The 13,424-nt window shown below is 37.5% G+C and overlaps 2 protein-coding genes across 3 annotated transcripts in view; one reads left to right on the top strand and one right to left on the bottom strand.

The window, feature by feature from the left end:
• Rb1 (RB transcriptional corepressor 1) overlaps window positions 1-13,424 on the bottom strand; it is a 123,341-nt gene that overhangs the window by 36,794 nt on the left and 73,123 nt on the right. The window lies entirely within an intron of this gene.
• Lpar6 (lysophosphatidic acid receptor 6) lies at window positions 3,239-4,433 on the top strand. Its single transcript, NM_001287613.2, is given in 1 exon segment — window positions 3,239-4,433. A coding segment is annotated over 1 exon segment (1,038 nt). The 5' UTR covers window positions 3,239-3,308; the 3' UTR covers window positions 4,347-4,433.

The raw sequence follows: 13,424 nt of genomic DNA, 5'->3' as shown, positions 1-13,424 counted from the left end.
AAACATAATATTCATATAGGTAAAAATGCCTGAGTATATTTAAAATTGTGGTAGTGGAATGAAGGGACAATTCACAATTGATATTACTAGCAAAAGCGGAAACAGGCAGCATGAAGAACTGAAAAAGAATGGTTGGGCTGGAGAAATGGCTCACATGGTAAGCTTGTCAGTCAGGTGTGCAAGCAGGTTGTGGCTGTGCCTATTCAGAGCTGTGCAGCACAGAGACAGGAGGAAACTAGGGATGGCTATCTATCTGCAAGGCTGACTCCAGGTTCAGTGAGAGACCCTGTGTTGTTATTTTGCTTAAGATTAGAAATTAGAAAAAAGAAAGTGTTGCAGGAGATGGGAACCGGCGCGATAGAAGGAGCACAAGCCATGGAGAGCAAGTTAACCATAGTTTATTATAGTGAGCCAGAAAGGGAGAGACAGACTTGAGAAAGGCAAGAGAAGAGAAGAGGAGAGAGAGTAAGTGGGCAGGGGTCTGTCCTTTAAAGGGGTCCTTTGCACCTACATGTAGACTGGTTCTCATGGAACTCTGGGCTGGCCAGAGAACTGCCTGAGTGAATCCTGCCAGGTAGCAGGGCAGGCCAGCGTAATGCCTGAACCTTTCACCCCGTCTCAAAGGGAAAAAAATAATGAAGTGAGTTATAGGGCAGGGCACCAACATCCTGACTTCTTGGTAAATTTAGACTCTGAAGAATGATAATCCACTCATAAGCAAACACTTCAGTGTTTACTAGGGTAAAGATTTATACCAGGATTCTGGAATACAAACATATATTATTGATAATAATAAAAAGCCTAATTGACAGTGGATATCCATTTTAAGCATCAGTTATTAAAACATGAAAAAACTGAATAACAGTTAAGAAACAGGAATAATATGTGGAAGAATGATCCAGTATAGGAACTATTTTCATAGTTTAACTGAGAAAGTACCATTTTCAAAATGAAAGTGAAAGTGGATAGTACCAGGACATATAGCTGTGTATTTTATGTAAAAATGACAATAAGGAAACATAGATGTAGATCACTCAAATTTTGTATTTTTCTTAAATAACTATTAACAAAAAATTTTCCCAGTTCAGAAGAATATGCTATCAACTACTCCTTTGTTCATTGCTGCACTCAGTTCTTTCTACCTTCTAATGTGAACACATATATATCTACGCTCCATACCAAAAGCAAAACAAAGACATTTAGACCCTCAGTCACTACTGGATCTAAGTAATACTCCATCATTGGATCACAGATGAATTCCTAGTCAAAACAGACTACAATTCACCATCAAAAGCTGTTGAACAGGGAGAGGGGAGTTGGGGGAGGGCACGGGAGGAGGGGAGGGAAAGGGAGAGGGACCTGGAACTGACTTGTGAAGCAACCTTGTTTCTTATCTAAATTTAAACTGGAAAAAAAAATTTTTAAAAAGCTGTTGAGCATTAGAGTAATCCGAATTAAAAGGTATAGAACATGTGACTACAATTTAATATTTAAACTAAGGCATGTGTAGAAAAACTTGCTCTTAAATGCCTTAACTGACCACAAACGAAGAGTTTCAGCTTCAACAAAACCAACCTTAGAAATTAAAGACTTGAAATATATCCCAACCTTCAGCCAACATGTGTAAGAGGCTAAAGGAAGAGATGAGAAATGAAAATAAAAGTCATGGCTGGGCAGTGGTGGCGCACGCCTTTAATCCCAGCACTCAGGAGGCAGAGGCAGGTGGATCTCTGTGAGTTTGAGGCCAGCCTGGTCTACAAGAGCTAGTTCCTAGACAGCCTTCAAAGCCACAGAGAAACCCTGTCTCGAAAAACAAAAAACAAAACAAAAAAGTCAGGAACCTAAACTTAGGCAAGTAGCAGAACTTTGATTCTCTGTAAGTTATTTTAATAAATTTAAGAGGGGGAAAAGCCCTTTTTAAAAAGTACACTTTTCCTATATGCTTATATTAAGTCATGGGCAAATAAGAGTAATACTGCACCAAACTGTTTTTACCACTGAGTTACAATCCCCAGGAAAAATAAACATTCTTAATGTATTCTTTGGTGTGTTAAAAAATGGAAAAAGCTCTAAAATTACCAGTTTCAAAGAAAAATGTTAGAACATTGATTATTAAAAACTAAAGAGATCCAGGATTAAAGCTACTCACAACCAGACCAACTGAGTTAAATCTTGACAAGTAATTAAAAGCAAAATCAAAAACCAGAAGCCAAGAGAACCAAAACTGCCAGTCTCTCAGTCAAATCCTTTTTATATGTAAACTTTAAGGGCTTGCCTTCTTTAAAATGTCCACTCATATCACTAAAGATTTCAATTTATAAATATGCACCCATCTACATTTTATTTCTTTAAAGAAGGAAACATCCCAAATACAAAAACAGTAAGAGAGAAGCCTCCTTAAACTGACATGTTTCTCTTTCTTGGTTATTACTAATTAAAACAAAGGAAACCACTTTGGAGAGGTTGCCAGAATCCCCAGAAGGCATTTGAGCACAAAAAGGGTTAACGCCTAGCTCAGCTGGACAGCCAGTGACCATTTGCAAGCCTCCTAGGTATATTCCCAGCACAGACGTTATCAGATTAAAGGAACTGCAAACAACTGGTTGAAGCCTTCCTTTGTCCAAACCCAGCCTCTTCTTCCTGTGATGTCACATTACAAATCTAGGAAGCCTTTCTTGCTCACTTCAGAGACAGCCCATCTCACAATACAGCTGGCAACCTCGGAAAGGCCTCCTTCAGCAAGAGCTAACATGCTTAGGAATTTATTTGGGAACCTTTAAGAGACCCTGCCTACCGCCACCTGGGATCAATGGAGAACTACCAGAACGGAGACTGAAAGGAAGACCCGCCAGAGGACGACGGACTGGGATTATTAAGACGCGGAAGTAAGACTGATAATTTATGCCTAACCATTCTGAACATGAGGACATTTTAATTTTGGAATATTCACCTTGACGACTGAAGTACAAGCTTACACGAGGACTGTTGTGTCCAACTTGAAACACAGCTTTTCCTTACGTTTGTGGCTCTATGGGTGGGCTTTCTTGACTGAATTTTCAGTTAACTAACTTCTGGACTCAATGGATTTTCTGGAGAACAGAAAATGAGACTCTTGTCCTGAAGAATCTACTAGAAAATTTTAAGCAACACGTTTCATGTTTCTTTTGAAGATTTCAGAGAAGAAAATACTTGTAAGAACACAAAAAGAAACAATTTTCGAATAAACTGGCGGTTGCTGCGATCACGTCTGAATACCAAAGGCGATCACTGAAGACAAAAGGACTCCCTGCAAGCTGTACTGCCTGACAATGGTAAGCTCCAACGGCTCCCACTGCCCCTATGATGACTCCTTTAAGTACACTTTGTATGGGTGCATGTTCAGCATGGTGTTTGTGCTTGGGCTGATATCCAATTGTGTTGCGATATATATTTTCATCTGTGCCCTCAAAGTGAGAAATGAAACTACAACGTACATGATTAACCTGGCAATGTCAGATTTGCTTTTCGTCTTTACTTTACCATTTCGGATTTTTTACTTTGCAACTCGGAATTGGCCGTTTGGAGATCTTCTCTGTAAGATTTCAGTAATGCTGTTTTACACCAACATGTATGGAAGCATTCTGTTTTTAACCTGTATCAGTGTAGATCGGTTTCTGGCAATCGTCTACCCATTTAAGTCGAAGACTTTAAGAACTAAGCGAAACGCAAAGATTGTTTGCATTGCTGTGTGGTTCACAGTGATGGGAGGAAGCGCACCCGCGGTTTTCTTTCAGTCGACCCACTCTCAGGGTAACAATACCTCAGAAGCCTCCTGCTTTGAGAACTTTCCAGCAGCTACATGGAAAACCTATCTCTCCAGGATTGTGATTTTCATAGAAATAGTGGGGTTTTTTATCCCCTTAATTTTGAACGTCACTTGTTCTAGTATGGTGCTAAGAACTTTAAATAAACCTGTTACATTAAGTAGAAGCAAAATGAACAAAACTAAAGTTTTAAAAATGATTTTTGTACACTTGGTCATATTCTGCTTCTGCTTTGTGCCCTATAACATCAACCTCATTTTATACTCTCTCATGAGAACACAGACCTTTGCTAACTGCTCTGTGGTAGCTGCAGTGAGGACAATGTACCCAATCACTCTCTGCATTGCTGTTTCCAACTGTTGCTTTGACCCCATTGTTTACTACTTCACTTCAGACACAATTCAGAACTCAATAAAAATGAAAAACTGGTCTGTTAGAAGAAGTGACTCCAGGTTCTCTGAAGTTCAGGGCACCGAGAATTTTATTCAACACAACCTACAAACCTTAAAGAGTAAGATATTTGATAGTGAATCTGCAATATAAGCTGCCTGACTAAACCACTGGGACTGCTCCATGTTCAACTGTGAAAGCTGTGCTCTTGGAAACTATTTCTCCAGCTCCAAAAGAATTAACATATGGACCGTTACATGTTTTAAAGAAAGTTTGTGTCTGATGTGTTACACATTAAAATATATTCTATTCTTGTATGCACTCCATTTTATTTTCTTGAACCACTTTAATGTGTTCCTTCCTCATTAAAGATTTCTATAAAGTTAGTCTAAAAGCAATTATGATTTAAATAATGTGATATCTGTACTTTTAAAATTTTGTATTACATGAAATGATTTAATTCAAAAATTTGTTAAATGACTTTATACTGAACCCAGATGCTGTTTAGGTAGTACTTTGCTAAATATATTTTACTTCTATTTTAATTTAGATTAAAAATAGTTATGTCTTAAACTGCAAAGAATTAAGACAACTAATTTGAAATAGCCTAACTTTTTAGAGTATTTTCCCAAGAGAGCTATTGCAGTCTTCTGCATGATATTTTTGTCTTTGTAGGCAACTCATAAAAGAGACAGTGTCTAACTATACAGTATATTTTGAAATTACTATTTTTATTTATATTCTGGCTGCAACACCCAATTTCAAAATGATATATACCATAACAATTTAAAGTAAGCAAACCAATAAAATTCGACCTTGCTAGGTAAATTAGTTTACAAAGTAAAATTTTGCCTGACATTTATTTTGAAAGTACAACAAAAACTTGTACTTTCAATAATGTTTGTCCAGAAATCAGCAGTATAGTGCAGTACTCTTTAGAAAGTGATATACATCCAAAGTATTTTTTAACTTTTCCTCTCTCATTCTAGGTCAAATATTAAGTGTCTGAAAATGTTATTTCAAGTGAAAGCAGTGTTAACATGAAATGTATTAGTAAAGACACAGTTCCTTACACAGAATGCCACAAACTTGGAAGACCAGACAACTACACAGAACTACATTTGCATTTACAAACCACGGAAAAGCATGGCTTTCAGCTGGATTCAGAAAAGTACCAGCTACATAAAAACTTGCATTTTTCAACATATCCTCTCACCATTTCCAAAGTTAACTGAAAAAGAAAGTTTTCATTTTAGAAAAATGTATTTGAATTCTTCATTAAGTCTGAATGGTAAAAAAAAAAACCCACAATCTTTGAAATTTGATTATGGTATGGACATCAATTTTGTAATGTGTACATTTACTTTTTTCTGGGTTTAGGCTGCAATGAGTTCAGACAAATCATAATCATTTTCCATCTTAGGCAATTCTTCTTGTAATAAATAATAGTACAAGTAAGTTTTCTTTAGAGATCCAGGGTTTTCTTTAGGTAAAACTAAAGGAAAATAAACCCTTAACAAGAAACAAAGTGGTGAAGAAATCAAGCATATCCTTAAAGAAGTATGTATATGTTACACATGTGCTTATGTTCATACATGCTCAGAACAATGCTACTCCAGTTGCCCTATGGTTCCTGTTGTTGGTATCACCCTAAAGGAAAGAATTCATTTAGCAGTCTTTTTTTTGGAGGGGGGGTTCGAGACAGGGTTTCTCTGTATTGTTTTGGAGGCTGTCCTGGAACTCGATCTGTAGACCAGGCTGGCCTTGAACTCACAGAGATCTGTCAGCTTCTGCCTCCCGAGTGCATCCCCCACCAAAGCCTGGCTCATTTAGCAGTCTTAAACACACTATTGAGTTGAAAAGCAGCTAGCAGCCTACTGATCAAGAGGAAAGGATCTTGGGGCTTGATTTCTCAGAACTTTCCCCACTCAAGGAAAATGAGAAAACCCTCAGGGAGAGATCTCAAAGGATGAGTCTTACTTTAAAATACTGGAAAGATGGTCATCAAATAACTGTAGTAGGCTCAGTGGAGTTTTTATTGTTCTTGTGTGAACAACATACACGAATTAAAAGTTTTGTAAGATTCTTTTTTCTTTTCTTTCTTCTTCTTTTTTTTGAGACAGGGTTTCTTTGTGTAGCCTTGGCTGTCCTGAAACTAGCTCTGTAAATCAGGCTGGCCTTGACTCAGAGGTCCACCTGCCTCTGCCACCCAAGTGTTTGATTAAAAGCACTACCACTACCTGGCAAATTTTGTAAGATTCTTAACAAAGTATTACAACAGGTTAAAAAGTTGTAATTTTCTTTTTCTTTTTTTTTTTTTTTGGTTTTTTTCGAAACAGGGTTTCTCTGTGGCTTTGGAGGCTATCCTGGAACTAGCTCTTGTAGACTAGGCTGGCCTCGAACTCACAGAGATCCGCCTGCCTCTGCCTCCCGAGTGCTGGGATTAAAGGCGTGCGCTAATCTGGATCAAATACTAAAGGCAGGAGGTGATATGTCGAAGGCCCTGTGTTCAATACCCATTACCACCAATAAATAAATAAATAAAAAATGCTGAGTAAACTTACCTATCTGGACAAAAGAGTATCAGAACAAAAGTTAAGTTATTTTCCTATGAGAGTGATATAATGTGAGGTAGATTACTTATTTTAGGGTTTTCTATTTCCTCTTTACTCACAAACATATATTAATATTAAAACACTGAGAATTTTACTTTTATTACTTTAAAGTAACAGTATCTAGTCCTCCCATTCCTGCCCTCAAATCAGTTTCCAACATCTTCATAAAGGGGCCGATAACAGAAGCAATCTTCTCATGATGCCTTCCTTCAAAAAGCAGTCAGGCTAGAATACTGTCATGGAAGACAGCTTTATGGCACCCTAAAAACTGGCTCCAAACTTGGAAATTAGCTTTTGAGAAACAGAAACCAAATAACTAGTCATATATATATATATATGTGTGTGTGTATATATATATATGTATAAAGCACATTGTCTTTCCACAGAAAAATAAGAAAATCACGATACTATCAAAGTTATCAACAAGTCTTAATATTTACATTCAAAATATTAACAATAATTTTGAAGTATAAATCCTAATTATAGTACTGAGCATTAAGAAGCTGGCCACTCGTCTGGGTAATATAAAATGGAAAAGAGCAAAATTCATGTTTCCAATTCAGAAAGACTGATTTGTGGATGGAATAACTATAGGAAATGCTTTTTAGTTATGTGTGGTGGAACCCTAGTGAGCTTTATCTTTTGTCACATATTAAAATATTAATGCATAGAAAATTCTTTGCCACTTTTTCAGCACCCGAACTTTTTTAATGCCTATAGGTCAATCTAACTCCAGATATACATGAAAGAAGGTAAAACCTGCTATTCTTCATTAAAATGAGATTTTGCATTGAAATCATGCTATAAAAAGTACTTAAAAGCCAAGTGGTTATGGAGCACACCTGTAATCCCAGCACTCAAGAGGCAGAGGCAGGTGGATCTCTGTGTGTTTGAGACCAGCCTGGTCTACAGAGAGAGTTCCAGGACAGCCACAGCTATTACACAGAGAAACCCTTTCTCAAAAAACAAAAACAAAACAACCAAAACAAGCTTAGATAAGAACAAAATTTCAAAGCAATACTAAAATAACCTGTTTTTAAAAAGTTTTTGAGCTAGCCTGAAAACTGAATTACCCGTTGGTAACATGACTTGTAAAATGGTCTAAATTCAAAAGGACTAATCAACAAAGTTACGGGCTATAGAACATATTTAAATTGACCAATTACTTGGTGATTAACAATATGGCCAATCAGCAATATTTTCCAGAGACAACTTACACATATTCATGGAAATATGAATTCTCGAATTTTATTTTATCTTACTATTTTTATTCATTATCTAGTTTATTTTTGGGGGATGGGCAGGGATACCAGACAGGGTTTCTCTGTGTAGCCCTGGCCCTCCTGGAACTCTGACCTCAAACTCTGCCTCCTGGGTGCTGGGATTAAAGGAATGTGCCACCACCACCCGGCTATCTTTTTTTTTTTTTTTTTTTTTTTTTTTTTTTAGGTTTTTCGAAACAGGGTTTCTCTGTATTGTTTTGGAGGCTGTCCTGGAACTCACTCTGTAGACCAGACTGGCCTCGAACTCACAGAGATCCGCCTGCCTCTGCCTCCCGAGTGCTGGGATTAAAGGCATGCGCAACCAACGCCTTTAAAGATGAATTTTTAGTATTGTTAACTCTGTGTATGTATGTGTGAGCATGTGTATATTTTAGATCCCCTGAAGCTGCAGTTATAGGTGCTTGTAGGCACCCAGTCTGAATATTGGGAACTGACCCTGGGTTCTCTGCAAGAGTACTGTGTTCTCTTAATCTCTGAGCCATCTTTCTGGCCCATCTATTTTTTATAAAAAAAGAGTATCACAAGGTTAACAGACAATTAATAGAATGGAAATTAACTCCAAGCAAATCCTTCTCTTACCCATTTGCTTATATAGTATCTACACTGTTTATTCATATGGTTCTAATAAATACCATATGTGTATACCACACACACACACACACACACACACACACACACACACACACACACACACACACAGTGGTAGCACATTTAATTGTCTAAAAGTTCAAAAAACAATGGCAGATTTTCTTTGATCAATATGATACCAACACAAGAATTCAGTTTTTATAGTTATAACCTTAACTCTGTTTAAACTGTATTTGCTAAATTTTTACCATTTAGGTAAGATCAAACAACTGCTTCAACAAATAAAAACAAACAAACAAACACTTTAAGGGCTGCTTGTTGGATCAGTGGGGTTAAAAAACTTGCCAAGCAAGCCTGAGGACCTAAGCTGGGTCCTTGGAATCGACCTAAAGGTGGAGAGCAAGATCACTCCTGTCCAATATGCACATCCCGCCCTTTGCGCCCTTGTTTCCTCCTGACCATCTATTTCCTGGACTTGCTACAGCCTTCCTTTTTCTCTTTTCCTCTCTTTTTTTAGGGTCTATGATATCCCCTTCTTGTTGTCCCTTTCTAATTTTTCTAAAGTATATTCTCTGGTAAATTCATGTCAAAAAACATACACAGAAAGCACACCCCCCACATCCTCCTATGTCTGAAAACTGTTTTCCAGTCTGATAAAGAATACCAGGCTGTCAAATATTCAGTACTTTTGATGAAAACTGCAATGATGATCTGCATTTCATTCTCCATAAATAATTTCTAACTTTCTCATTAACTCTGATATTTTTTGCTTTGTTTTTTGAGACAGGGTTTTTCTCTATATAGCCCTGGCTGTCCTGGAACTTACTTTGTAGACCAGGCTGGCCTGGAACTCACAGAGATCCACCTGCCTCTACCTCCTGAGTGCTGGGATCAAAAGCATATGCCACCGCTGCCTGACTTTAACTCTGATCTTTGACCAAATATATACTCCTCATCGTGCTTGGCAGATCAAGTGGCCTTTTCTGTCTGAAGCCTCCATGTTCTCATTAGCTTTGGAAATTCTTCTTCTTCTTCTTCTTCTTCTTCTTCTTCTTCTTCTTCTTCTTCTTCTTCTTCATTATTATTATTATTATTATTATTATTATTATTATTTTCTTTCCTTGTTTTCCCCCTGACCTTTATTGGAGCGAATAAAGAAAAAAAGAACCAAGTACTCCTTGATATCAAGATAAGAAGCCATGTAACCTAATCCAACAGCACAAATGTTTCTTGTATTTTTTCCCCAGGAAAAATTATCTCTGTACCCCTAGCACACTCAAATCTGTTACAGAAGTCTCAACGTAAGTGTTCCCACTCTGATTCTCTCTTTGGCCTCAATAGGAAACCCTAGGTCTGGCTGTTCATGTGTATACAAAATTTGAATGTGGGCTGGCTAAGCATATATAGATTGTTCCTGATTTATAATGGTTTGACTTACTTTTTTCTTTATAATAGCATGAATACAGTACACTCTACATAGAAACCACACTTCAAACTGAATTTTTATCTTTTCTCAGGTCAGTAACATGTTTTGTGACCCCGCTACAATACTAGGCAACAGGAGAGTCACAAGCTCTCCAGCAGCCTCTTAATGACAGGTCAAACAAATTACTTTGTAGGTTACAGACATCAAAGGCATTTTTGACTTATGACATTCATAACTTGCAATGGGTTTGAGGACATATCCCATGGTTATATTAGAACTATTTATATTTGTGTTGTGCACTGCACAATTGTACTAGGCTTCAGCCCAAATTCTGCATACTTATGATTTGCCAGCCCAGGAGCAAGTGCACTTTCAAGCTCCTGACAGACTAGCATGGACCCCTGAGGTGAGGGTCTAAGGAGTACATGTTCTCAGACCATCAACAGCACATCTAGAATCATATAGATGCTTGAACCTCAACCCGGAAACTTTGGGGTTGTGCCCAACAATCTATAATCTGTGTTTTTACAAGACCCCCAGATAATTTGACACATGCCAGCTAGTACTCCAGAAAACTCTCCTGGTTGTTGACAACTCTTGTAATTGCTTAGAAGCTAAACTCCCAAAGCGTAGAAAGCACTTTCTGTGCATGTTCTTTGTTTCATAGTCTATCCTACTGTTACGTCCACCAGAACACCCTCATTCAGTTTTTATCCTCAAAACTGAGTTAATCTCTCTACTTCCTTTGTTCCTTTCCACTTGATAGTCTGAGCTCTGCTGAGTTTGTCCTGTACAATGTGTGCTTGTGTAAGAAGTTGTTTCTTTCTGTTGTTCTATAATGCCCCGAGGACAAAGGAAGCAAAGGTGTGTGGTTAGAAGTCTGGTAGTTTGAACTAGAAAAATTATTTTAAGAAACAAGTGTGGAAAAGAAGGTTTGCTGGATAGGAACAAAAAGAAAAAGGTAAGGGAGGGATGTTGGAAGGGAGAAGGGAGAAAGGAAAGAATAGCTAGCCTAAGTTACACATGGAAAGTCATGTTATTAAGAGCCTTTACTAAGTAAAACCAACAAAGAATTCTTTCATAAATCCTTTCATTATAAGCAATATAATCTTCAAAATAATCTTTTAAAGAAAAGATCCTTATACAACTAATTTTGCCAGTCAGTATTGGTTCATATATTAGAACATAAAGGCCAATGTCTCACACAGGGGAGGGTCTAGGCCCTGCTCCAAATGATGTGACAGACTTTGAAGATCCCTCAAGGAAGGTCTCACCCTCCCTGGTGAGCAGAAAGGGAATAGGGGGTCAAGGGAGGAGGGGGAGAGAGAGAACTCAGATTGACATGTAAAACAAGCTTGTTTCTAATTTAAATTAAAAAAAGGAAAAAAAAAGACCAATGTCTCAAAGTTGTAATATTTGTAGTATTTTAAAATTTATAAACTTTTAAGTAATGTGAACATAAATATTCACTCTGGACAAAATTGTAGGCTGCTCAGGGGAAAGGTATAAATACCTGATGATTAGAACAAGGAGTTGATTTAAATAAAAACGGCTGCTTAGCACTTAGCACTAAAATGATACTACTTGGCTAATGCCACTCATGTAATTTCTGCTGGTGGCTAAAATGACTGGTTTCAAAATTAGGCTAGACTTTATGTGTTGGTACTCAGGACTTCTTCAGATCAAAAAAGGCTAAAACACATATAATTCAGTAAAATTTTAGCTACTGAAGAAAACAAAAACAATTGAATTTTTTTAAAGGAGAAAAAGATGTTTGCAAAGGTCAGGGAGCACATTGATCTGTGCTTCAGCAGGTTGCACAGCACTGAGCCAATCACCGTTCCTTTGAACTTAACCATGGAAGTTTGCTTTCGGAAGAGTTTGTTAAATGTATGAATTCAGATGAACCTGGTAGTACTTTACAAGCAAGCACACAGTACTACAAATGGCCAATCTGGAAAGATAAAGGAACAAGTGAATCCTGTGATTCCTACCATTAGTCCTTCTTCTGCTATTCTCCTTTCAATGCTTACCAAAAAAAAAAAAATCAAAATGAAAACAATGAATTTAAAAACTAGCATTTAATATGAAAAGGAAAAAGTCCTGGGCAAACTATTAAACTATGCTAGGAGCATAGCGATTAACAGTGACCAAGTGTTACAGTTCCAAAAATAAGTGACTTAAAGCAATAATCTGTTTGATTTAAAAAAGGAAACATAAAAGAGTATAATAAAATTTTGTAGAGAAACTGTTTTATATGCTCTTGTTTTTTTGTTTTCCAAGCTAAGAAACAAAGCTGGGTCTGGGCATGTGAAGCACAGGCTCTGTCTTGTGCTCCACATCCAGCCCTTCGCTTCTACACAGCAGTGGCTAGTCTGGAACGCTGTACTCTGCTGCTTCTGCCTGCTAGAAACGCTTAGGCTACGGATGTACACCACCATGCCTAGCTTCTCTGTCATATTTTAATGAACGGTAAAAACCAAAACAAAATCACCTAAAATTTAGCAATAATAATTCTTAAAAATTCAGAAGAGTCAGAAACAAATCTATATACTTTCTGTTCCACATTTCATTACCACCATTTTTTTAAACTTTTAAATTCAATTTGTTTTATTGTGTTAGGTGTGAGGAGAGCATTTACACATCAGGGTATGCTTATAGAGGTCAGAAGACAACCTGTAGAAGTTGATTTTCTTCTTGCACTCTGTGGGTGGGGACTGAACTCAAGCTGTCAGGCTGGGAGGTAAGTGCCTTTACTCATTGAGCTGTGTCTCCGACCCACATTTTAAATCTATCACTTCTAGCAACACAGGGAAAGCAAAACATGTTCTGATATGTGGTCATAAAAACCGTTAAGTAAATTTAAAGACCATATATGCAAGGGCCATGAGCACCCATGTTGAAGGGAGTGGACTGTAATGGTACAGAGGAAAACCAGGTCATTAAGTGTTTAGAAAGGAGAAGTGACTAAAGCTGTGCTGTTTTACAAATAACAATGAGTAGCTGTAGATGACTTAAGTACTACTGCCTCTTTTTACTGCCTCTTACAGTTGCCTCTTACTCTGCTGGAAAAAATCCAGAGACGACCCAGTTAAGACAAATGTTGCATAAGATATTCCTCTTTTTATTGCACATCTAGAACTCTGCCCTTACTATACTAGTCAAGAAACGGCAAGCTGAACCTGGAGATTTCAGGACTGTGACCCATATTCACCTTCTAAATTATACTTCTATCCACAGGTGAAGGACCCATTAATGCTACTGCTTAGCCATCCACAGTTGTTGTCTCTTGTCCTGTTTGTACTCGAACAGTGAACCA

The sequence above is a fragment of the Mesocricetus auratus genome, unplaced genomic scaffold (assembly GCF_017639785.1).
Source record: "Mesocricetus auratus isolate SY011 unplaced genomic scaffold, BCM_Maur_2.0 Super-Scaffold_2245, whole genome shotgun sequence".
Classification (NCBI taxonomy): domain Eukaryota; kingdom Metazoa; phylum Chordata; class Mammalia; order Rodentia; family Cricetidae; genus Mesocricetus; species Mesocricetus auratus.
This window is presented reverse-complemented; position numbering and strand designations above follow the sequence as displayed.